At 42.2% G+C, this 27,099-nt stretch overlaps 1 protein-coding gene and 1 long non-coding RNA gene across 8 annotated transcripts in view; one reads left to right on the top strand and one right to left on the bottom strand.

Annotated features, from left to right (window-relative positions):
• Positions 1–16,793: 16,793 nt before the first annotated feature.
• Positions 16,794–27,099, top strand: part of LOC148029785 (uncharacterized) — a 64,827-nt gene continuing 54,521 nt past the window's right edge. For 3 of the 7 annotated variants that reach the window (XM_087686108.1, XM_087686106.1, XM_087686104.1), the window contains exons 1-2: positions 16,794–17,108; positions 17,735–17,920. In XM_087686108.1, the coding sequence (XP_087542234.1) occupies positions 17,858–17,920 (63 nt within the window). In that variant the 5' untranslated portion in view covers positions 16,794–17,108; positions 17,735–17,857. Of the gene's footprint in view, positions 17,109–17,129; positions 17,451–17,734; positions 17,921–27,099 lie in introns of those variants that run through there. The other 4 variants (XM_087686107.1, XM_087686109.1, XM_087686105.1 and 1 more) reach the window with 4 other exon arrangements.
• LOC148029786 (uncharacterized) overlaps positions 17,091–27,099 on the bottom strand; it is a 40,948-nt gene continuing 30,939 nt past the window's right edge. Inside the window, exons 3-4 of the long non-coding RNA XR_015692101.1 lie at positions 17,315–17,527; positions 17,091–17,229 (exon numbers count right to left, since the gene is read on the bottom strand). This is a non-coding gene — a long non-coding RNA (uncharacterized LOC148029786). The remainder of the gene's footprint in view (positions 17,230–17,314; positions 17,528–27,099) is intronic.

Raw genomic sequence — 27,099 nt, 5'->3', positions numbered from 1 at the left:
GAAGGGGGAAGTAAAAGAGTAAGAGAGAAGGGGTTTAAGAGGCCAAGAACAGGGGGAGAGAGCTCATCTATGTGTATTCAATTGAGAGAGAGAGAGAGAGAGAGAGAGAGAGAGAGAGAGAGAGAGAGAGAGAGAGAGAGAGAGAGAGAGAGAGAGAGAGAGAGAGAGAGAGAGAGAGAGAGAGCTATAAGGCAATAGCACAGATTTGCTCACCAATTTGTATTCTTGCATCCCGGAGCCCCACAGGTATGCTCTAAGCATCATTTGATGCTTTTTGATCATAGTCATGACCTTGGTTGCCATAATAGAGTAGGCACTTGGAGTATTTGACTAGATTTTCACCATTTTGGACCCTTGTCTACACACTAGAACCCCATTTGCATACTCAGATGGCCTTGATTGACTTGCATAGTCCGAGTCATAGTCCGCTCAAACGACCAGAACAATGAACTTCATTCAGCCTCGTACGACCATGCATTTTGCATAGGATGGCTGAGGCATCATGCTTAGACAAGCACGCAACCTCAAACTCAAACCTTTGAGTATGCAACTCGAACAAGTATACTGAATAACTTTTTTGGCACATCAAACCCATCTCAGGGCTGGCAAAGCCTAAGTCCAAGATAGGCGACACCCCCATAGGCCTCTAGACACATAGAATGGCTCATAGAGCCGATAGACTCAAGAATCACGACCTGACGGTCTAGAAACGACTCCAGTCACTCAGCATTAGTCACTTATCCTGCTAGAGACTCAAATTAGCTAACCAAACTTGTTATCCCTCAGACCACGTATCTAGAATGTAGTAGAGACTAAAATAGTTTGTTAAGAGTGGCCATCACCCATATGAAGAAGTTATAATTAGCTAAAACTAATTAGAAGAGTGTGATTTGCATTGCTTCCATTGAACTCACACATTGCACTACTTAAACACTTGGAGTACACTAGAAAAGCAAAAAGCTCGATTTTGCAAAGTGCACATCGATAAGCACCACTCAAGCGTCTAAGTGCATGTAGCATTGAGGATTGTTTTCAATAACAAGGAACTCACACAAGATAACATAAGTCAACAAACCCACTAGTAGGAGGAGACCCCAAGACGCCATACAAGTGACCAAGAAAACCAATTATTGAAGACTGAGAGGCTTGTCATCGAGCTACTTAGGGAGCAACAAAGAACGGTACCATTAGGGATGCAACTTTACGTGATTTGATCAATCTAATTGATACCCTAGTTGCTTAAGAATTTGTCAACATGTCAGAACTAGCACCAACCTTGGAGACAATGAACTTGACTTGGGGGAATTCCCAACCGATATCTAGCAACTTGTAAACTAGTATGACATGTGAACTAAAATGGTGCATCATGGTAGACCGGCTGAGGAGATCATAGCCAATCTCAAAGAAGAGAGAAAGTTGGCAAGAAATTTGCTACAAAGCATAACCAGCTATAATCAAGAGCAGCAAGCTCAAAAGTTCACACAAGACATAGAAATGCATGAGGTCCAATGCATCTTGGCTCTCACCAAACAATAGAACTAGGGTAAGACCAAATGCTAAGAGGGAGAGAGTGCTAGAGGCGAATCTTACGCTGAGCGAGCTTCTTATGAAGCGACTCTTAGATGCAGAGCAACCCTAGCAACTATTGGATAGAACCAAGAACCTAGGACTTGTGATTACCCAAGGTATATCTCATCTCGCTATCCCAAAAGGGAGTAAGCCAATCGAAACAAGGTTGACCTAAGATGTCCAGAGTATGGGATCACACACTTGTACGTTGAGTGTCCTAGGTGAAAAACCTCCACTAGTTTGGCAATCGTGCCATCTGTACCATTGGGGTTGTTCAGAGTTGAGACACTTGATGGAGAGGCCACATCGATTCCATTGAATGTCATGGTATAAGCACAAATTAAGTAGGCTAGTATTTCATTACCTGAACCTGGCAACCTTAATGTAGCTTCAATAGAGAAGAAGATCCATAAAAAAAGGAGAAAGAGGGTTGATGTAAAGGTTACGCTCAAGACAAACAATACCACCACATTACCCAAGGGGAAGCAAGTCAGAGATGTAGAAATAGAAACATCTACTCCTAAGACAATAGAAAAGGGAAATGCCAAGATTGGGGAGTATCCTAACTTGAGGCACCAAGTGGAAGTAGTAGATAAGGTCAAGGAGTGGGTGAGAAAAGCCCAAGAGTACCTAAAGGATACTGAATTCATCATTGAAGACGAGATCGATGAGCTCTCCAGTGTGAGCACTCCAGTCTCGCCTATACTAGTAAGATTGAGAGACGCATCTGCACCCCATGTAGCAATGTGGCATAGATAAAGCTTAGACACCATAGGCACATAGACCACCCAAAATCACAAGAAAAAGAGCATAGAGCCTGATGAAAACCAAGTGGTTGGCAATTTGCTCACGACATTGATATCAACCCCCATGACTCTACCTTTGGGAGAGCTGCTTAAGCAAAACCCAACGCTATGGCAAGTGTTGAAGCAATGAGTAGAAGGACCTAATGAGCTTGGACCAATAGATTTGCCTGACCACAATGCAACAATGCATATATCGAGCTTAACCCAGAACTCAGTGCTCAAGTCCTTGCATGTAAATGCTTATTGAAAAGGCATAGAAATGCATGCAATTTTAGCTGTCGTAGTATTAGGAGAGGTCACGAGAAAGGGAATTGTAGATACACGAGAAGAGTTAGTGTGCTCAACCATACAATCTTGCGGGCTTGGAGTAACCAACTTGTGGAGACTACAAGGTTTAATGTCATGATGGGTAACGGAATGAAGGTTAGACCATTTGGAGTACTAAAAGATTGGCCCTTGAAGATAGCACGAGTTCAATTCTTAGTGAACTTCGTAGTCACAAACATAGTGGACTATGACATCCTACTAGGCTAACCCTCGATGCGAAACACACAAGTGATAAAAGATTAGGGTAATGGTCTAATATTCTTAGGCAACGGATCGAAAGTTGTGAGAGTTGAGATGCACTTGGAAGACCACGTCGATCGACCTAGATGCCATCTCTGCCATCTTGAAAGGAGACTCACAAGTTAGGAATTTCTATGATGAGCCACTAGCGAAGTATATCCCTTGCCCCGAGGATGAGCCGGATTGGATGCATGTGCTAGCCACCATCGATCTGCTATTCTCAAATAATAATGATGATTATAAGTAGGTTGCGAGGACATCCAACGAGTCCCACAAAGCCACACCATCTCAACTACCAAAGAGTAGGACCACACCATCAGTACCACTTTGCATGATGGCCAAGAGCTCTAGTAGTCAACCACACACGTCCCTTTCCACATTCCATCTAACAAATTTGAACTCCAAGGGATTCTTGAACACTTGATGAGAGAGCTAGATGGTAACCCAACTTGCCAATCTCAAACCCCTCAAGGACCTCATGGAGGAGCTAAAGTGGCAATGGACCAAAGTGCATGACTTGAACCTATTATACAATTGGGCATTAATCATGAATAAAAAGAAGGCTGAGAGTGGAAGCCTAGGAAATGACGAGGAGTCAGAATTTGATGATTTAGACGATGACTACAAAAAAGACTACTTTACGAATGAGGAAAGTGAGAAAGAGGCCGAGACAATAAAATGCAATACAGACACCCGAGTGATCGAACATATACAAGTAGACTCCAAGCCATGGAAATCCAACGTCTTTAGGATCGAAAGAGGAGTCATCACAAGGACAGAATGTGACCGTACTTAGTTGGTGGACCACCTGGGTGTAATAGACTATGAGCGAGCTGGATTTGTTCAACCTAGTACTGCACCACTCTTTAGAATTGAATTGGTCTCAGAGCTATGACCACCAAGGGAAACTCCTTCTTCTAGCGAAGGTTGTGAGTTTAACTTTGAGTTGAAAGTGAGCTCCAAAATTACCTTAACAACCTAAGACCAAACGCACCAAGGGGGACCTACCATCCCTACCACTCCACCTAAGGCACAGGCGGTTGAAGGAGAAAAAGAGGAGGTAGTCAAAGGGGTCAGAAGCTAAAGAGAAAAGGAATCCCTAGGATCTACCGAAGCGCTTCATGAAGTTCAAACAGGGTGATGAGGTAGTGATCTTGCTGGGAGCTAAGAGGAAAGGACAGGCAAGCGAACCAATAGAAGGGCCTCCTAAGGTCAAGGAAGTTAAAATTAGCAAGGGAAGGGGCAAAGCCTCAACCCATGTTTGTAGCAAAGGAGCTGAATGAGAAAGAGGGGGCTAATCTCATTGCTCTCCTGCAAGAGTATGTGGATATGTTTGCTTAGTCCTTAGATGAACTAAAATGAGTAGATCTGAGGGTCATGACTCATAGCATCCTTGTGACTCCTGATGCAACATCAGTTAAGCAATGAAAATACCTAATGAATCCGAAGCATGCACACGTCATTAAGGAGGAGATAGATAAGCTGTTGAAGGTCGGATTCATCTATGAAATCAAGCACATGGACTAGGTGTCACCTATAGTAATTGTCCAAAAAAAGAAGAACGAAAAGATTCGTGTGTGTATGAATTATAAAAAGGGCAATGCTGCGACTAAGAGAGACAACTATCCACTACCCTACATGGAGCACTTGCTCAAAAGAGTAGTGGGGGGGAAAGAAGCCTATAATTTCATGGACGGCTTCTCAGACTACAACCAAGTGTAGGTGCACATTGACGATAGATATAAGACAACATTTGTGACTGAATGGGGCATATTCATGTGTGCCATCTTCAAAGACATGCTTAGGTGAGAACTGGAGGTATTCGTTGATAATATATGTATCCACTCTAGTTGGAGGGAATGCCCAGATAAACTTCGTGCAATCTTTGAGCGGTGTAGATTATATAATCTCTCCTTGAATCCCTTGAAGTGCCAGTTCTGGGTAAAACACGGATGTATCCTAGGACATGTAATGCCTAAGAATGGCATTGCCACAAACTTCAAAGTCAAAGTCATTGTTGATTTACCACCATCCATGAACTACAAGGGAGTTCACTACTTTTTGGGATACATAGGGTACGATCGGCGATTCGTTCTAAACTACACATTAATCACTAGACCCCTTTACAAATTGCTGATTGTATTTGAGTGGACCAAGGAACGCCAATTCACCTACAAGGAACTAAAGAAAGCTTTTACGAACGCATCGATCCCATGAGCCCCAAATTGGACATAACATTCCATGTGCACATTGATGCATCAAAGTTTACTATGGGAGATGTTTTGTGCCAACTTGGTGAACGTAATCTCAATGATCCTATGAGCTTTACTAGCATACAACTCATGGATATGGAGATGAATTACTCCACAACAGAAAGGGAAGACCTAGTTAGGGTGTTTGTTGTAAAGAAGTTTCATCCTTATCTTTTAGTAATGCCCTTTACCTTCTTCATTGACCATCAAGCTTTGCTTTATTTGGTGAACAAACTTTATGCTACAGGACGCATAGCTAGATGGCTACTTCTACTTCTAGAATTTGACTTTTACGTGGTTGTACGCAAGAGATGAGTAGCATTACATGGCAGACCATATGTCCCGCATACCCACAAGAGAAGCTGCTAAATAGGGCATCATAGATATGTTACTAATGTGTACCTCTTCAACATGTCTTGTGTGAATGAGACCTATTTAGGGCTGCTCTAAAACCATATTGGATAGATGATATGGTCCCAATCTTAGAGCATGGATTGCTTGAAAGACCTATAGAGCAGGCTAGGCTAAAGTGCCTTATCCTCAAGATTTAGCCCTATTTGTTAATGGCCGGCCAGCTCTATAGGCTAGGATAGGATGGATTATTGTGAAGATATGTGTGTGAGCATGAGATGCATGATGTACTTGCTAAAGCACATGGTGGAATTGTTGGATGCTTCAGTGGGGACACTACAACACGCAAGGTACTACAATCTTAATTGTGGCAGCCCACCTTATTCTGCTATGCAGCTAAGTTTGGAAAGCATTGCAACGAGTGCCAAAGGCCAAAATCCTCATCCATAAGGACAAGATGGAGTTGACCCCAATAATGGCATGACAACCCTTTGAAAAATGGGAAATTGACTTCATTGGGCCGATTAGCCACGCAACGCAGTACTCATTGGCAAAGTACATAATTGTAACAACAAATTATCTCACAAAATGGACAAAAGCCTGGGCTACAAGGAAGAATGACACTAGGACCACAACTAAGTTCCTTTGGGAGCAAGTGATCTCATGATTCGACTGCCCCATCACACTAGTTTAGTGATCAAGGTATGCACTTCATTAATGAAGTTATTGTCCATTTACTATCGACCTTCTTGATCGTCCATCGAAAATCCTCACCATACTACCCTCAAGCTAATGGTCAGGCAAAATCCACTAATAAGACCCTAGTGAATGTCCTGACTAAGGTAGTCCCCACCTTGCACACATTGATTGGGACAATAAGCTCATGGAAGCACTATGGGCCTATAAGATAGCTTATAAGATGGACGTAGGGCAAGATGTAGGGCAAACACCATTCAAACTGGCCTATGGGACTGAAGCAATCTTGCCAGTGAAGTTCCTTGCTCCAAGATTGAGAGTGGCAATCCAAGAGAGATGGGATGGAAAGGAAGCATGGGCAGAAAGCCTAGTAGAGTTAGAATGCCTATCAAAGACCCAACTTCGAGCAACCCATGCACTAATCTACGAGAGAAGGAAAGATGCAAGAGTTTGTTTGACAAACATGACAAATAACATGACTTCGAGCAGGGTGACCTAGTGCTATTGTACTCTATAAAGGGCCATAAGAAGAAAATGAAGTTCAGAGGATTGGAAACTTTCAAGGTCTCCGACATTAGTGAGTTGGCAATGTAGAGCTTGAGACTCTAGAGGGAGAGAGCATAGGCTTCTCTAATCGAAATTGCCTCAAGAAGTACTACCCTCCAACTCATCCCCTATACGAGCCTCGAATGCTAGAATCGCTAGTGAAGTAAGAGTCGCCACCATCACTAAGATAGAGGGTGAGGATGAGGAAGCAGTAGCACCTGCCTACGTATGCATATTGGTCACCTACCCAGAAGACACATACCTTTGATACACTCATTGATGAGGGAGCTGACTTTAATATTCTTACACACGACCATTGGACCCTCATTGGTGGTCAGCCCTAGTTGCAACCTACAACTTGTTTGGGGGGCAGTCTTACTCAGTTTTGGGAAAGTGCAAAGTAGCAGTCTCTATCAAGACTAAAAGCCTATCAATGATCTTATACGTGTTGTCGAACACTAAGGTTGTCACGGTAAGGAAATGCTGCTATGACGTGCATTCAAGAAACAAGCACACTACAATGTCGATTACAACTCACAGGCATTCACCTTACCATTAGCGATGTTCAAATAGTGATGACTTTTAGCAAGGGTAGCACGACTCCATCTAAGCCCATAGTGCCATAGGTAGAGGAACCTAGTGCCAAGCCTAAGGAGGGGTTCTTGACTTGTCCCACCCCACCAAAGTAAACTGGCCACAACCCCAGTAGACACACCTAAAACTACTGAGGAGCATCTCAAATGGTAGAAGCATATGAATAGCCAAGCCACGATGGGTCCCCATAGCCCTATTGTGCATTCAAGGCTACTACAAAGGCAACAAATGGATTTGGTTACCCAAATCCATGAGTGGCACACATGTCCCTCAGCAGACACCGCCTTCTGGCTCATCTCCACAAGACAGTAAGCTAGCTAGGAATGAGAAACCAATTGACACAAAAGGTACAAAACCATAGGACCACAACAAGTCCATTGACTAAAACCGTAGCCCTCTACACCGAATTTGACTCAACCTGACACTTCTAGTGTCTCAACTATTCCACAAGAAGAAAGCAACACACCAATTGAGCTACATGACCAACCCATCACACAAGTGGTTGACAGACACCCTACTGACTAGTCCATGAAGCAAGCATCAGACGCTAAGTTATCTAGTCTAGTCAATCCCCAACCTCCCATAGGCCTTAGAACCCTTGTATGAGTGGAGATCTATCCTTACTTTGGTCTTAGACCTAGCCACAAATACCCTAATTAGTGTTGGGCCAAGCTATTACCTTGTGCTAACTAGATATTGCACCGAAGCTATTACCTTGTGGTTTATTGTGTGGTGGCAGGAGTGGCAACCATGACAGGTGGTGGTGGATATAATGGGGCCTTCCCATTGCCTACCATTGTAGGTCCTTTAGCTATTTCTGCTATTGTGGCACTGGTGCCAAGTGCATCTTTTAGGCTCATCCTTGCCCACTTTTTTGATCAAGAGGTTTGCTTGATTGACAATCTGAAGGCAAGAGCCATCTACTCATCATCTTCTCTTTTTAGCCTTTTCTCCTCCTCTTTTTGCTTCCTCCGTTGAAGTTGAAGACTCCCCACATGTTGCACTAGGGCTCATGGCTAGCGCTTTTGCTGAAGAGTCGATGATCTTATGCATGTAGCCATTCTAGTTGATTTCATCCAAGGATCTAGTTGCAAGGCTCTTGAGCAACAGTACTCCAATCATGCTCATCAAAGCATTGTACCTCTGCTGAAGAATAATGCATGGACCATTTTTGCATGGGTTGGGTATGTTGGCTAAATTGATCCCATCATTTGTGTATACATGGCCCCTATCCATCCTCAACATGCCTAGACATCTCTCTTTGGCCACTTCTCAGGCATGTTGACAAGTTCTAGAGTCCTTTCCACGAGTTCAAGACTTAGCTTGACTTCTACTCTTTGATTCTTCTCTCCCTGCCTCACCGTCATTGTGCCATGGTTCCTGTTGGCATCAAAGGATTGCAAGAACTTCGTGTCCTTGCTGTAATTGATGGCTTGGCCAACCTTCTCCAAATACTTGTTGAGGTTGCACTGATTGCTCGATGATCTGTTGCACAACCTGCTCCTCTATCACAAGGTTTTCTAGGTTCTGAATGCTTATGTATTTAAGCTAGTTAAAGGCTCTCGTTTTAGCAAACTAGGTCGTATTTAGCTTGCTCCTCTTCTAAGAATGGAAGCTTTCTGCCTTTGTCATAGTGCCTTCTGATCTCAAGTTCTTGTCATGATGCAACAACTCGCTATTAGCTCACTTGAAATGACTTTTTACAAAAAGATAAGAGGATTACAAACGTATGTTATGGAACAGTGAAATGTCCCAATATAGAATGTAAATTTTTGCTTCAAGATGTCTACACATTCCAACAATAATTTCATGCAAATTTTCCTCAAGTACAAGTTTACTTTAACTGTCCTTTTTTTTGCTTTTGAAATCTAGTTTTAGGTTTAAGTCATGTTTTGTTGTCCACCTTACCCTCCCCCTGAAGGAATGATGAAGATCCTTCCTAGGATTGGAGGATGAAGGGTTAAGAGCATTAAGCATGCTGGCTGGCTAGGCTTTATTTCTTCATGAGCTAATCATAGAACTATGGGTTATACTTTAAGTGGATGTGATGGTCCATGTCATATGATCTAATGCTACAAGTGTAAAGTAGGTCAGCAGGACATCAATTAGTGGATGAGCCCTAGTGCCAAGGACAAAGAGGCCAACTACTACTATAGATATAGAGTCAAGAAAATACCCAAAGAAGAGTGAACCAGAAGCTGCAATGACATCCATACCCTTAGCTATGTGAGTGCCAATGAATTATGATAAATACGTAGAATAGCTGCTAGCCCAATTGGAAAAGGTAAAGAAAAAGAGAAAGGTAGTGTTTGTAGAGTTGGAGGCAAAAAATCGAGGCATTATCAACTTATCAACTTGAAAAGACGCGGCAAATAGCCACATAGTAGAGACAAATAAATGACCTAAAGAAGGAGTTGGAAGCAAAGAAGGAAGAAGAGAGTGCAAAAAGAGCCCCATGATGCAAAGGTAGGGGAGGAGATAGGGTTGGAGATGGATTTCTTAGTCCTACAACAAAATAAGAACATGGAGGAGCACCTCAAGCAACTGAGTAAAATTGGAGATGAGCTCATCGAGGAGTTGGAAAGAGTGAAGACTCATGCCTATGCAAAGTTCTGTAAGGAGAAACAACAATGGCTACTCAAAGAATTGCACAATGCTAGGGCTCAAAAAGATGAGGTGCAAAACCAACTCAATGTGACCCTCCTAGAGAAAGAACGATTGGAAGAGTAGTTGAACTGCCATAGACAGTATTAGGAGAAGATGCTTGAGATCTGGAAGGCGCAGGAACAAATGGTAATGATGATGTCTCAATGCCAGACTCAGGGCATAGAAAAGATGGAGGAGAAGGCCATCGCTTAGGAAGAAAAGAGTGCTTGAAGGCTTAGGGACCTTGGCGAATGCCTTGCCTTGGTGAAAAGTGAACAAATCATGGCATTAGCAAGGGTGGAAGCAGTGGAGGCAGGTATAGAAGTCCATCAACAAGCCTTTCTTAATACCATATTACTTGTGACCTGGACTGAAGACAAGGACACAGTAGAAGGGCTAAAAAGGAAGCTGGAAATTATAAGAAGATTCGTAAGATACGATCTCTAGGAGCGCACCCCTGTAGCCAGCACTAACCTAATTGCAAAGCAACAACAATAATACTTGAGGAAGACTGGGCTCTCAAGAAAGGAGTTGGAGGAGTTAAGGTTTAGAGAGCAGGAACAACAGATTCAACGCTCTACTAAAAAGCCAAGAGAGCCAATGCTGTAGGAAGAGGGGTCAAACTTTGAGCATGAGCAAGGCCAAGATTAGGAATAGCAACTGCATGAACCTAGCCCACCATGGTAGGTGATGCCACCAAAAGATTATGAGGGAAGCGCAACTCCAAAAAGGGTGGTGGAAGCAAAAAGGAAGAGAAGAGAGATGGTGGAGCAATCACAAAGGAGGCTGAGAGCTCAACCGTAGCAAGTTCTTATTCAGATCCTACAAAGAGAAGAATCCTATCATGAAAATTGGGTCGAGGAACTAGTTGTCTAGGAGCAGTGGGAGAACAAATACCAACCTTTTGAGTTCTCCTTCCACTACCATTGGTCCTTAGACAGGGTCTTGTCTCTAAGAGTAGTGGAGCAGGTGATCAGGCTGGCACAACAACTAGAGAACTGATGGATAGATAAAAGAGGAAAATACCCTACAAGATGGTAGAAAGAGCTTGCAGACTAAGTCACACTCACAACACCTCCCCTTGTCTGATTTGGGTCCTCAAGTGTGGGACAACATCATAGGCTTTTGACCCAACTCCCAATTCCATTGGCACGAACACCATACACTGCACGGTGAGGTAAACACACCCCCAAGTAGTGCATTTTCTTTTCCTTTTCAGGGACATTCGATAACCCACAACTAACCATTGACCTACTCACTCGATCTCTTCTCAGCCTCCACAACCTCACATTCATATTGTTATGCTTCGAGCACCATACACTGCACGGTGAGGTAAACACACCTCCAAGTAGTGCACTTTCTTTTCCTTTTCAGGGACATTAGATAACCCACAACCAACCATTGACCTACCCACTCAATCTCTTCTCAGCCTCCACAACCTCACATTTGTTTTGTTATGTTTCTTCTCCATGGCCAATCTCCCCAAAGCCTCATCATAGATCCACAAGGCAAACCATCCACCACTTGAGCCCTCACCAACAAGTGCCATGGGATTGGCACTCGGCTAGGAGGGGGGTAATATTAACCTTGGCGCAAAGAAAGTGAAAGAAAATCAAAAGACATAGGGCAAAGCGAAAAAAGGCGGCCCAACAAAAAAATAGGAGAAAAAATGCCAAAAGTGCAAGAGCAACTTTAAAAGTCTAAAGCGAGTGCAAAAAGGGAAATGTGCATTTTAAATATAAAAGCACACCCTAAATTCTTGTAAAAGAGCCCAAGGCTCCCTCCTGTGCAATTTGTAAATGTAGACAAGCATGGGTGAAGGAGCAATGCAAATAGGAAGGGAATAGAGAAAGAGAACCTAGGCTAAAATGGCCAGTCATGTAAAAAAGGGATGGACCCCCAAGGGCATGTATGAAAGGCAAAAAGTGAATGAAGAAGCTCATTCTTGTGTGTGGCCAAAACTAGCTCTCTTCTTCTTCCTCTTCTTGTTCTTGCTTGTGCTTGTGCTTGAGAGAGGGAGTGCGAGGGAGTGAGTGTGTGAGGGTGAGGGACCGTGGTGGAAAAGCTGGCCAGTCATGTAAAAAAGGGATGGACCCCCAAGGGCATGTATGAAAGGCAAAAAGTGAATGAAGAAGCTCATTCTTGTGTGTGGCCAAAACTAGCTCTCTTCTTCTTCCTCTTCTTGTTCTTGCTTGTGCTTGTGCTTGAGAGAGGGAGTGCGAGGGAGTGAGTGTGTGAGGGTGAGGGACCGTGGTGGAAAAGCTCTCCATCTTCTCCTCTCCTTTGCTTCTCTTCTCTTATTTTCTATTGTCTTGCGTGCGACAATGAATCTTGGAGCTTGGAGCTTAGAGCTTGAGGATCGAGCTTGCTTGAGCTTGCACCTTGGATTGTGGAGCTATTGGAGAGCTCATGGGAGGCGGCAACTTGATCTGGCATGAAGGTAAGCTCACTACACTCGTAGGTGTGAGAGTGCTCCCACAATTATAGATATAGTGTCTTTTAGGTACTCCAGATGGGTTTATTTGCACTTCTTGGCAATAGGGTAGGAATGAAGGGTACACAAGCGATGATGTCGGTATTGGCTTATGTAACATGTGCAATCCAATAGGACAATGAGGTACTAATAGATGGAAAGGGAGGGAAAATAAGTGAGAAAGATAAAGACAAGTAAGAATACGATGATTGGAGTGTCGATGTAGGCCTTTGAATTCACATACTCTGAGGTCTCTTTGCCTTTTTAGATTTTGTCTAAGTCTCCCCTTTTCTCTCTTATATACATACACATATACATACATGCTTGTCTATGTGTCCTTCTCTCTCTCTCTCTCTCTCTCTCTCTCTCTCTCTCTCTCTCTCTCTCTCTCTCTCTCTCTCTCTCTCTCTCTCAACTGTACTGAGAAATAGGTTAATCTCATAGTTTGCTTGTGTTTGTGGCTTGAGAATAGATTAAAAAGGTAGACCGATTAGTCATCTCACAACATGGTGGCATGATCATTGCCTTCAATTGCTTCTCTTTCTTGGTTATGATTATGTCTCTTTCTCATGCTTGAGATGCATGCTTGCTTTGATAATGATGGCAATGGAGTTCTCTTTGCCCGATCTCATCATCTCTTCTTATGGTAGGTGGCTCAACCTCATTGTTGTCTTTAGCATGACATTTGCTTTTGTGATGATGGCAAGTTGAAGAAGGCATTTGGAAAAATGATGAGAAAAAACGATTGGTAAAAATCTATTTAACCTTATAAAGCTTTTACTATCTCAACCTTTGTAGGGGCCCTTGTGCACAAGCTTTTTCAATCTTGAGACATTATATCTCAATCTCTGAACATCACATATGAAGATATATATCATGAGGTAGGTAGAGGAAGCTCATGTGAGAGGCAACATGATGGAAAATATATATGGAGCTCTTGAAGAAGTAAGGGTGCCCTTATTTGATTGTAGTTGTGGAGGTCGAAGCCACTATGCTTAAGCTATCATAGATAGTAGAGGAGAAGATTATAAGACAAGGGAAGCTTATTTTGTACCCATAAGAATGAGGCATATGATTCATTGTTTAACTTTAAATACATAGGGTTGTTTGGCCATCCACCCTTAACCCTTCTCAATTGTCCATTTTAGTATTTGCTTGTATGCAATTGGTTTGTTTTATTGTGAGTATATGCCTTTGTGTTATCTAAGGGTATGCTTCATTGAGTGCTTATGTGTTTTCAAATATGGATTTTGATTATGCTTGCATATCCATTTGAACCATTACCATGACCATTGAACACCCACCATTGTAAGCTCTTAAATTGAGCCACACACACACACACACACACACACTTGCTCACAAACACAAAGGGAGAGAAAGAGAGAGTGGTCACCCTAAGTAGGGACCCTTTTCAATTCACCTACTTGAAAAAGAATACCCAAGAATTAACAATCAAGTGGGTAGTTTTTTATGTTGAATACTTAGTATAGTTGGCCTTACAAACAATCTATCCCACCAATGAGCAAGCTTCAAAAATATTGGGAGAACCATTAGATGGGGCATGCAAGCTTCAATTCGATCACGAATTAGCGCAAAAACTAGTATGCCATTATAGTCTTGCCACATTATGATCAAGTTGTACGATAAGAGAAGGGATATAGATCCAATACCATGTAACATATCCTTACCTTACTTAGAGGAAGGGCAATCTTCAACAACTTGGGCAAGAGAGATCCTATCGTTCAATTTCTCATTACAAAACCTTTCTATAGAGCCTTAGGATTTTTTCAACAATTATACATCGTAGTTCTTGCTCAACTAATGCCAAAAAGTCTTATCTTTCTTAGGGTCTTATGCCTTTGTACCGGGTTTTTATGTTTTTTTCCTCCTTCGTGCTTGTTGTTTGTTGCATTTGGTGATTATGTAACACTTGTTGTTGCAAACATAAAAGAAAACATTTTTAAAAATATTGAAAGATAGTAATCAATTAGTAAATACACCAATTATGTTAATCTTATTCATCTAATCCAAGTATATTTGCATATATTCTAATCTTTGTCATTATACTTGGATTTTAAAAACTTTCACTTTTCTACTTATACTCTAAAATCTCTACTTGGACTTTGATTTTTTCATTAAACTCTAATTATACTCTTGTGATATTTCAAATATACATTTTTTAATTCTTATATTCTAATTAGACTAGGTAAGCACAACATATTCGAATATACTCTAATCACACACACACACACACACACACACACACACACTCTCTCTCTCTCTCTCTCTCTCTCTCTCTCTCTCTCTCTCTCCATAAAGCAAAGAAAAAGAAGAAAAACATACAGAGCTTGAAATAAATTGACTTGGTGAGAGCCTCTAACACAACTCAAGGAGCCCCTAGCTCAGCTCCAACAATCTCATGTGGAAATCATGGACACTAGTGACCTTTCCATTGACTTCTGTCCATCATATGTACGGTTTGATCCATTGTGATGGTCAAGGCTAGACCCTTATATCTATACTCCATCCTCTAGAGTATCAAATAGCCATAACTTAGTGCAAGGCTCTTGGATTTGTATATGTGAGCACATCCTCTTTAGCACTCCCAATGTTGTATACCCTCATGTGAGCATAGTCTCTATTGCCTCTCTCATAAGGAAAGTGGGCCTTGTGAATAAGGCCCTATAAATAAGATCCCCAAATATGTATAAGAATCAACATACTCCAATTGACCATGGGTAAATCTTGGTGTTGATCTCCCAACCCCACTATGAAGTGGTGCTAAACACCATATCCTTTGTCCCAAGGTGAACAAAGAGTCCATTGTCTTGTGCATAGGAGTATAGTGCATCCAGATGCACGATATGATCTGTGTACAATAAGAGGGGTATCCAAGCACTGGCTAGTTGGGCTCCTCTATCCCCTTCTTTGGAGATGTAGTTAGAGATCTCAACACTGTATAGTCCAAAAAGTGTTGGTGAGAGGGCTTCCTTGCTTCACTTTAATGGTGCAATGATCCTTAGGTGTCTGTACTTTGCCAACCACCTACTCGTATAATGTTATAATATCTTGAGTGAGCTCACTAGATACTCCCATGTTATATAATCTGTACATTAGATTGGCCCTAGGCATTACGTCAAAAGCCTTGTAGATATCCAAAAAGCAACAATAGATTTGTCTCCCATGAGCTCTACCCTCCTCGATAATGGTTCCAAGTGTGAACATATGATTCAACATTGAAAAAACTTCTCTTGAATCTAACCTATCACTATGCTCTGAGGCCCGGTATTTGTCCACTCAAATCCTACTTTAGGGTTGAGGCATATAGTTTGGCTAATGTGTGGCCAACCACAATAGTGTAGTAGTTACTAGGTAAGGTAGGATCCCTTTACTTAAGAATGGGTACAATGGTGCTACAACTCTCAGGGAAGCTTTTATACATGGCTCCATTAGACATGTATAGAGTTTTGTCACCACATTTCTAGCATGTATCAAGTGCTCAACTAATAGTCCATCATGAACATGTGTCCTAACTGCATGCAACTTGTCAATTGCTTTCCACACCATGGGCTTTGTGAAGAAGGTATCTAATTGCGGGCAAGATATTGATTGATTTGGGAGAGAGGGTTGATCTAGTACTATGCATAGGCTTGTTGCATATTGCATCCATTTGACAAGGGATGTTATGGGCTTAGCTAAGCTTGAAAAGTCTCCATGCCTCTTTGGAATCATGGCTCAAAAATAGTTGATACAAATCTCTCTTGAATTGGGCAAGGAATGCTCTCTTCTTCCATCATATGAGGTGTCTAAAGAGTACATTTGCTTGTTTGTGGTGGGTATTAGATCCTAGAGCTACTTCCTTCTGTTGATGTGCTCTAGTCTCTTGACACTCACACTGTGTGTAAAGCCTCATTGAAATGTTGATTAAGCTCGGGTGGTGGAGTGCACGGTCAATCTTCATATAGTAGGTTGAAGATCTTTTTTGAGTAGATGTTCGTTGTCTCCCTTGGAAAACTTATATCATGGGTGTCTAGGAACCACATGGTGAGTGCTATTTCATAAGTATGGAAGATCCACTATGAATGAGAGGTAGGCATGATATGCAACTGTGTGGGGGCAACATGTGAATGCTTTTGATGAGGGGAATCTAGTTATGCAGTTGTGTCAAGCGTTGAGCATGGCTAAACCATGTGCTCTACCCATCTCAATGAGGTAGCACCAATACTTTGTGTACTCGAGATGTTGAGAGAGAGAGAGAGATGTGATGGGTTCCATGTGAGAAAACTGAATGAATTGTGTTCCAAATTAAAAACCCTTACCTCAGTGAAAATTGAAAACTCACACATTGCAATAATTTCCAGGGCTGAGTGAAAACTTTGAAAATTGGTTTTAGAAAACCCCTTCCCGGGAACAGCTCCCTGGTCACCAGACATTCAACCTGCCAGCTGAGATTCGAGAACGCCTAATTTTCCCTTACACACAATTCATGGCACATGCCTTGGCCACGTTTCAACGAATCTCCCCCTTCCAACCAACTCAGAACATCGATCGTATTTGCCCTTCGTCCCCAACTTCATTAACTGCGATGCTCTCATTGCTGCAACAGAGGCAAGCCCTTGTGATCCTTGACCACCTTATTGTTTATTGTTTGATAATAATCAAGATAGTTTTGACAGTTGAGATGGGCTAAATGAGATTCTCTGCGCGCAAATGGATTCTTCACAAGTCCCTGGAAACGGATGGCCAGGTCATGAAAAATTCACTCAAATTTCAAAGAGGCAGCGAACCTATGCATCTACGTGAATCCTCCATACCTCGCTTGAATTTTGTCAGAAGCACGTAGGCATGCTATGGTTGTGGATTCTCCAGGAAGATTAATACCGATAGAGAGAAGTACTGCATTATGGAATACAGAGAAGCACTGCATAATGGAAGTCTTTCCCCATCGGTGTGAGTCATTGGGCATTGCAAGTTTGTTGCTGTGAAACATCCATGCTTTGATACTCTTTGCTGATCATGTAACATACCTGGTGGTACCATGGTACAAAGCCATAAACAAAATAGCAATAGGATTGGTCTTAAACATTCAGCTGTCTGTATACCTTCAATCAGAGTTGTTTCCCTTCATCGTGTAACTTTCGTGTACTTTACTTACATGCAGAGCTGTCTGTGTATCTTCAATCACATTTATTTTCCTTCATCATGTAACTTTAGCGTATTTAAATTACATGCAGAAGCATGGGCTTATGCTTGTTCGTTGTAGCTCTCCTGACAACGACCAGAGTGCCCACAATGAGAGGTTTCAGAGATCTGGATCATGTACACTGCTACAGTTCTGATTGTCATTGATCACTCTCATGGATGACGGAGAGAGACCTGCTCGTCCATCGTCAGGGCTTTTAGAGAACATGAACAAGACGGTAATAAATAAGTTTCCCTTCCGATCGACCACAAGTTTTTTTGGACTCAAAGTTCATTTGTTAGTTCACAAGGTTTAAATTGATTGCCAATGTATCATGGTTCGAGTTCAAACTCAGGTCACATCACATAATGTTACAAAAGCCTAGATGTTTGTTAAGTCACAGAACTAAAATGATGTACCGGGGTGATAGATCAGTTATGCAATAGCCATTGGGAAACTCACCAAGTGCTTATCAGCCACATTGTCTGACAGGGCTCCCTTCTTCATTCCCTTTGCTCTTTGCTTTTGGAAAAAAAGGGGTTTTTGCCAAGAAGAGACATGGCACCTCTGTGATAATCATCATTAGGGCAGATACACATAGTATCCACCATGTTTGAGAAACATTGATAGCGGGAACGATTCTTGATTGTTGAATATAATAGGCCATGCTCCCTTCAAGTTCTCATATCCACAAGAAGGTCCTCTATCTATGACACACAATATCACCCTCAAGTTCACTATTATCTCATAGTGAGTGTTGTGAGAGTCCAACCTATGGATTCTCCTCTAAATGTCATGAGCCTTGGGGAAGAGTCCTAAACGTAGTATCTTTGGGTCTCATCTATTGCACCACATCTTGACCAAGCTATGGGGGATTCACCAAAAACCAACCAATTGCTGATTATGGGATTCCGATGTGCTAATAGCCCGAGGAAAAGTGTAAGCTTCAAGTTTGTCTCTTTTTCTGAAACTTTTCTCCAATCTCTCAATAAGTTTATTAGAAATAGCTAAAAATGTAGAAAATACATAGCACAACGGATAGAATTTGAGCAAGGAGTAGATAACACACACCAAATATGAGATGAATAGAGATTGTTTTAATTTCAAATGAACTGATACAAAGATGGCTTTGTTCACTCGTGCGCTTCCACTGTGAAGCTTAGATGGCGATCCAGATAGATGATAGGCAAAGAGCTTAGGGTAGTTGGAAGAACTTTGTCTGGGTAAAAGATAGATTGATGATGGCTTTAGAGGGGTCTTCCTTTTATAGTCTTGGAAGGTAGTTTGTTTGGCATGTTCGACCATACTATAAACCTTCCCTAGCCGGTCAGGGAATATTTCCCACTATTGGGCCGGGGGTGTTGCCCTTGGACCCTTGTCAGCCGCTGGTCCCCCTTGAGACCCTCCAGCCCAGGGCCACTTCCACAGCCCTCGGACCCCAAAATAGGGGCCCCTGATAACTCCCACACCTTGCAACTCAATGCATTGTACCTTGAGTTGCTACCAACAGAACTACTCTATCTAACCTAAAGGCTAGATCCACAAAGGTCACCTTTTTGCCATCCGATCACATAGACCTCATTTGAAATATAAGTTAGGACCCACCCAATGTTCGTACTCACACATGGCTTCTCATAATGGGGCTTATAACTTAGAGCACCATGAATAATTGGTGGCACCTTATGCGGGTGGGGCATAGAGCATATCTAGTAGAAAAATGTTGTGTTTGAACTAGTATTGAGGAGTTGTAGTGCTTGCCATGGTCCTCCTCGTGTGGATCCTCCTTCCCACTTGGTCATACATTGGTATTTTAGAATGTCCAAAACTTCGTCTTGAAAAGTTCCTCTTCAAAACCACTCCTTTGCATTGCATATGAGTCTCTTTGGAGAGCTTACATATGCCCAAAATCTCTTGTATACAAGATGTTGGATATGGATATCATGATGTACCACGTCTTGTCATGATAGTTACCACCTTGATCCTCTATTTGTTGCAACCAACATACGTTGTCAAGTCACCACCTTCCTTGTCAATTTGCAATCTTCTTGAAATTGTGAAGTGAAAGGTTTTTTGACTTTGGAGTGTCTATTACTAATCCTAGTATATCCCCCCTTAAGAAAAGGCCTATCCAAGTTTGTAAAGTAGACATGTCTAGCCTCCACTCTTTGAGTACTCCCTCTTGACTAGATTGCATCATGGAGAAATCTAATGCCATTTGGAGTCAAACAACCTTCTCTAAGTCAATGATTTAACGTTTGTGGACAAGTTGCTAACGACTATTTCAACAAACATGGATATCCAAAGACCCTAGTTTTTGGAGTGGGTTGTGTAAAGAAATAGTATGGCAAACACAAAGAAATGCAAAACATACAACAACATGATGAACATGATATGCAGAATGCTGAATGAGAATGAGTGAATAAGAATATGGATGATATGATGAGGGGGGCCTCAAACCTTCGTGTCTCAAGGAGTATGAGCAAAGGTGAATAGAGTGAAGAGTGTGTCGTGCCCATGACGAATTGCAAAACATAGCAGTGGTAGTCCATTGATCATGGTGATGTATTGGGCAATAGTGGGGAGAGTGAAACATAGTCCTCTAGGTAGCAAGATGTTAATATAGATGGTGGGTAGTAAAATGAAAGGTTTTGAGGTTGAGATTAGCAGCTCCACAAGCAGTAGATGATTACAAGCTGACCTCTTGGATATGAAGATGTAGGTTGGAGATTGTGAGACATAACAACTTTGAGGTTGGCGGTAGGGGGTGAAACCAGCCTTCCTTCTCGGATAGGGTAGTTTAACTTGATTAAGCACTTAATTACAGCAATCAGCAAATGAACATAAACTGAAATGCTCACTTTACCTTCATAAACTTGGACAGTGGACACCTTGTTGGCCCCAAAACTGACACCCCTTTCGGTATTTCTTTAATTTCAATTGCTAATGGATAAATTACAAGCCTAGATTTCACGATCTCCTTGGTTGATTCAAAAGCCCCTTGCTGTTCCAATAATCAGCAAAGCATTTGGACAAATTGCCCCTTGATTTTCACCCAGGACTTGCTCTAATGGAACCCCAACTGGTCAAATGCTGCCCCAAGTTCACAATAGATGGCCTGGCATCTGAAATCCTCACAATTGCACGAATTTCTGGTGTTGATTTCAGTGTACAATGCCTTTGACTGATAGCACGGGTCCCAAGGTGGTTGCTAAACCCTAATTACTGCTGTAATTTAGGGTTTACAGCAGTACCTCAGTAATGGACAGTTTTCATATGTAGTGGATGTCGGATGTATTCAGCATGTATCCAAGGTACTGCGCTGACAGTATGTTTGCCATGAGGTCACTACTAAGTGTACTAGTCATTGTGAGATGTATGCAGATGAATATGAGTTTCACTCGGGCATTGGAACTATACTTTTGCATCAGCTTATGATCAATTTAGCATGAATTTTGCCTCAATTTTGAGATAAAAATTCTGATCAGTTTCAGCTCAGTTTTTGATCAGCTTGAGAACCGTTTATGGTCACATTTTGGATTGTTGTGCATCAGTTTTTGCACTGATTGCTGGTTAATTTTTGCAATGAGCTTGTGATTAGTTTGGGGTTACATTTGCAGCAGTTTGTGATCAGTTCTCAGATCAGCAAGTGATCAGTTTATGATCAGATTATACTCAGTTTTCAATGGTTTACATCTAGTTCCATGGACAACAACATATGTTATGATGCCATTGATGTTTTAGCCATGGTTTATACTTGGTTATGCTATGCTATGGGTTGTTTTTGGTAGATGAGTTGAGCTCATGAGAAATTGGCATGTCACATGATAATCTGGCAATGTTTTTAAGATTTTTTGTGAGTCTTATGCTATGTTATGTTGGCTGGTAATTTTCAGCATATGTTGGGCATAGGAATGGTTAAACAGCAGTGCGCAATGTTGTGTTGACTATGATGCCCTATGGAAATTCCAGTGTAGTACTTTGCTTTTGATGTATTTGGCAGTGCAATCGAGGACGATTGCAAAGATTTTAAGGGGGAGAGCCGTCATGAGGACATGTATTTTGAAACCTCACTTAACATGTGGATTAATTTTTAATCACATGATTAAGTGAGTGTTGCACATGTGAGGTGCAACTGGGGTTAAAGTAAATTTACAAGCTCGGGACCTGAAGAAATCATGAGATGTCAAAGGAAAAAGTTGCTATAAGTTATGCTGCACAGGTACTTGGTGGAATTTGGTGCTAGTTGTTGGCGTAGGTCATTCAATTGGCCATAAGTGTCAGTTGGTGGACACTAGAGAAGTGGCGTTTAATGGTATCTAACGCCAATCTAATGGTCAAAGATGGCGCGGAGACACTTGGGAATGGAAGCTGCCTAGCCAATTTAATTATTGGCCAGTCAGATTATTTTTCAGGGCACCAAAATAATTATTAGATTAATTTTCAATGTCTTTAGAGGCTAGAGAGAAGTATTTTTATAATTTCAGCCTGCAAGAGAAAGGGAGGGGAGGCTGCTGGTCTGATTTGCAGCCATTGGAGGACCTTCTGAGGTTGCCAGGGGTAGGAAAAGACCAATCAACAACAGGAGATAGAAGGCTATTGAGACAGGGCAGCAGTAGTAAATGACTGATTTTCTTCAGTTCTTTGCATCTACAATCTGTTGTGGCAAGGCAGCAGCTGCATTTGATTGATTTTCAGTCATTCTTTGCGACAAAACTGTGAATTTTCTCTCTCTGTAGCTTTTCCTCTCATCTCCCAGCCATTTCACAGCTTTGCTTCAAAGATCTCAGCATTTGAACCCTTGGAGGCTGAGAAATTTCAGATTTCTTTGTTGTAAACCCTAATTTGTAGTAGAAATTAGGGTTTCGCAGCAACCTCGGGAAGCGTGCAAGAAGTTGGAACCTCCAAGACTTGGATTCAACAGGGCTAAAGTTATTTTTAGCCTATTCAAGTGGAGGGACTGGCAAATAATTGAATTTGGGGCATTTTTCATCTTCATCAAAGCGGGTGAAGGCCAATTGATTGTCCGAATCAAGGGGCAAATCGGATTAAAGACTTGCTGGTGATTCATCACAGCAAGGGCAGTCGGAATACTGAAAGGGATTGGGAGAATCCCATTGTAAATCAACTTATTCTTCAATAAAGCTAAAGAAATACTGAAAGGGGCACCAATTTTGAGGCCAATCGGATGTGCATTGTCCAAGATTAGTAGATAAATTTGTATTTTTAAATTTGCACTAATTGTTTGCTACTGTAATTAAGTTGTAATCAGTTATTTACCACCCATCCAGGGAAGGAAGGTTGGTTTCACACAACACCAAAACCCAAGTCACAACCCCCCCGTTCCTCAATCAGGCAATTGCCCTCAGGGAAGGCAAGGTGATGGCAAGGGGTAGTGGACATGTGAGATCCACATTGCCACTGGTTAGCCATCTCAGTCGACAACGTTCTTAACTCTAGAGAGCTTGTCATAGTGGTCTGTAGAGGCCCATATCGTCTCCATAGAGACATCCAATACGAGTCTCGTCTACATTTGTGAGTTGCCTCCTGATGAGGTTATTGCAGAGGCCCACTCATCAGAGCCAAGCACATTAGCACTTGTTTGGATTGTGGAGAGTGGAGCTACACATCACATGACTCCTATAGAGGACATTTTCTGTAGCTGATTTCTTGCAGCTGGGCTGGTTCGCGTAGAAAACAACTCCTTGGTCAAGATCTAGGCTTAAGATTACGTTAGTTTTGCCATTGAAAAGGATTCGGATTCGGCTTCATTGGACAATGTATACTATGTCCCTCAGCTTTGGGGTGAACTTGTTCTCTGTTCAACAGCTTTGTCGATTGGGGCGAGCAATTATCTTTACAGCGACCACAATCGAGGTTCTTGACTCTCAGACTGGTTTAGTGATTACTTGCAGTGAGGCACAGCCTAATGGCCTATACCACAGGATCCATTTTCTTCTCGAGCCGACAGTCGAGGGCTCCGTGCTCCATGGCTTCTAGGCATTAGCCACATCTTAGGAGCCTATGAACAATGAACGTCTTTGGTATTTCCGCCTAGGGTATCTTGGTTGTGTCTCTCTTTATGAGTTGTCTCATCATGAGAGGGTTGAGGTCCTTCCTCGCCTGAAGCTAGCTCGAGATGTCTGCAGAGTATGTTAGCTCGGGAAGCAACATCGTACCCCATTTCCTCAGTAGTCTACACGTAGAGTTGAGGCACCTCTTAGATTGATCATGTTGATCTTTGTGGGCCCACATTTGCTGTTGCCTTGAACGACGTGTTGTACTTTTTGACAGTGGATGATCATTCGAGATACATGTGGGTGTACTTCCTCAAGCATAAGTTCGATGTTTTCACATATTGGTTTGCTTGGGTAGTGTTGGTTTATAATTAGGGGGGTCGTCGTATTGGTTGCATAAGGAGTGATAGCGGTAGTGAGTTCATCTCCCACGAGTTTTCGGAGTTTCTATAGTAGCATGGCATCTCTCGCCAGCTCACCTGTATCAACTTCCTCTCTCAAAATGGAATCGTAGAGCGTCGGAATTGGACAATCATGGAAGTGGAACGCTCTATGCTTTTCGTATTAGAGCTCCTTGAGTGCCTTTGGATTGAGGCTTCTAACATTGCGGTATATATCCTCAATCAGTGCTCGACTACGGCTCTTCCTCATAAGACCCTGCACAAGGCATTGTTTGGCTCGCAGCCTGTCATATTCCACTTCAGAGTCTTCGGGTGTCGTGCATACATACACACACACACTTGATGATTTAATAGGGAAACTTATTTGGTTAATTCATACTAGGCTAGATGTAGTTTGCTTGCTTAGCATTCTCAGTTAGTATTTTATGTTTGCGGGGATACATTGATTTTGATTGGGCAGGAGATCCTGACACGCGGCTTTCCCATGGCGGCTATCTCTTTACCTTGGGCACGGCTCCCATTTCTTGGTCTAGCTGTAAGCAAGAGACGATGGCGGCTTCCACGGCCGAGGTTGAGTATAAGGCTCTCTTCGATAGCACCACGAAGGCCATCTACATGATAAGCTTATTGATATTGCTTCACTTCCCTTGTGACTCTCCTACCATTGTCTACTGTGACAACCAAAGTGCCATTGCCCTTGCAGACAATCTGATCATCACATCACGGACGTGGCATGTGAGAGTCCACTTCCACTTTTCCAGAGAGCAAGTTGAGCTAGACACTATCTGCCTAGAGTTTGTGCCTTCATCAGACAATTTTGCAGACATTTTAACCAAAGCGGTTAACCAACCGGTTTTTCAGTACCTTTTAACTAGAATCGGCTTGGGTACACCCTCCCTTACTTCTTCAAATTGACAGGGAGAGGTTGCTTCCCTCTTGCTTTTCCTTCCAGTTTGAGAGGGGGTGGCTACTTCTCTTGATAGTGATAGTGATGATGCTTACAGTGTTTAGACATTCATTCATTCATTCATTCTTTTGTATTGTACTTATGGATATTTGTAGCTTCATCTGCACTGTCAGGATAACATGATTGTAAAAGGGCACTTGGACAAGTGAACAATTTTCTTGCAAGGGCGTTGTCCAAGTGGCATTGTTGCATTACATTTTGCGTGAGTATGACATCTTGCATCTCCCTTTGCATTATCCCATGCATTGGCATTCGGTTCATGTAAACATGTATCTGTGCACATTTATCCCTTTTCGGTCTTTTGGAGTGGTCGACTCTGGATCCACCATATTCGTGGCATTGCACATGGCAGTCTCCAAGGCAGTTCTCCCTAGCTTGCTTACTTTGCGTGTCTTACTTGCTTCATATCTTTGCTATATTTGTGTCACCCACACCTTAGCCTTTTTCTTTTTTCACCGACATCCAGTATTGGTAGGGATAGTATGCTTGTGTGTGAAATTGATTTGAAACCCTCACTTAATGTTAAAACTATCAAAACTACAAAGCCCAAAAAAAAAAGAAAAAAGAAAGTCCATAGCTGATTCCATGCGACTTTGTAGGACTTGGTAGGCCATTGGGCAGCCACCATGCACCCTTTGTCCAATGCCCTGGCCTCTCTAGGGTGATCATTTGTACTCCCTTGGTAAGATAACCATCGCCTCTGTAGTCTTAGTAGGCCACTGAGAGCTGATGTGCACCCTTTGTTCGATGCTTTGGCTGCTTTGGCGTGGAACACTTGGGGATAAAAGATAAAGAAAAAAATGGGCTTGGCTAGTCTACTTCTTGTGGTACCGTTGTTGGGCTTGAGAGAGAGTTTTCAACTAAAAATGCATTAGCTTCACTTAGACAGCCCCAAAATATGCTTAATTAAGAAAAAAACCTTGTTTATTTAAAAGAAACGCGTTCCTAGAGAGTGTCAGTGTCCCATAAGCACAAACCTACTTGGGAGGGCCCAAACTTTCTATAAATAGGTATGTTGCCCTCCATTCAGCCTTAATCTTGTTTTTACAGATTTTAGGTATTTTAGCTTGCTGTCTACACCTTAGACGCGGAAGACATTGTGGTCCAAGTTGGCCATTGCTGTCTACAACAGTCTGGTACCTATTTGTAGGCTACTACATACTGTTCAGAGCTGGTTTCAGCATGCTGACTGTTGCTGCTTTTTCTTGCATTTTTAGTATTTCTCTCTCTTGCAGCCTATCTTTGCTGTTTTCTCTCTCCTGCAGCTAGCATTTTTAATATTTTTCTCACCTTCTTGCATTTTTAGTCTTTCTCTCTCGTACATTGCCTTTGCATTTGACCCAACCTTCATTGGCTACGTTTGCTGGTGTTCGACATCCGGAGGTTGCCTTGTTACGATTCGGGATCCGTTCAAAGTATGACACACTCTCTAGCTCATTACCCCTACCCTAATCCTTGAGATACAGGAGTTCAAGGTACAATATTCATTCATCACATAGTGTGTTTGTTGCATGAGCATTGTATATTCAATAGTCATATCATTTCATTCATTCTCTGTATTCATTCTCTGAGTTACCCTAACCCTAATTGTGTTCTTCTATTAGTTTGTGCATTGTCGTATGGTGTTATTTGTGTTTTTGTGTTAGGGTGTTTCTTCACATCGTCTAGTACCTTGGAGCTGTCGCCTACTATTTGAGTGCTACGTTTGATGCTGACATCAGCATTTGGTATTGTTGCTAGCAGTCCGTAGCTATCACCCTGATCTTCTCTCTCCTCCACAGGTTGCGTTTGTACCCAATAGCTATGGCCAGTTTTTCTCTCTCCTCAGGTACGTGCGTTTTAGTCTTTTTCTCTCATGCACGGCGGTTTGCATCGGATCCAGCCTTCCTTGGCTGTGTTTGTTGGTGTTCAACATTGGAGTCTATATTTGCTACAATTCGGGATTTGTTCGGAGTACGATACACCCTACAGCTCATAATCTCTACCTTGATCCTCGAGATACAAGAGTTTGAGGTTTAGTATTCACTGCATAGTG

Source organism: Lygodium microphyllum, chromosome 10 (genome assembly GCF_053477565.2).
Source record: "Lygodium microphyllum isolate KBCC chromosome 10, Lygodium_microphyllum_v1.1.10, whole genome shotgun sequence".
Lineage (NCBI taxonomy): Eukaryota > Viridiplantae > Streptophyta > Polypodiopsida > Schizaeales > Lygodiaceae > Lygodium > Lygodium microphyllum.
This window is presented reverse-complemented; position numbering and strand designations above follow the sequence as displayed.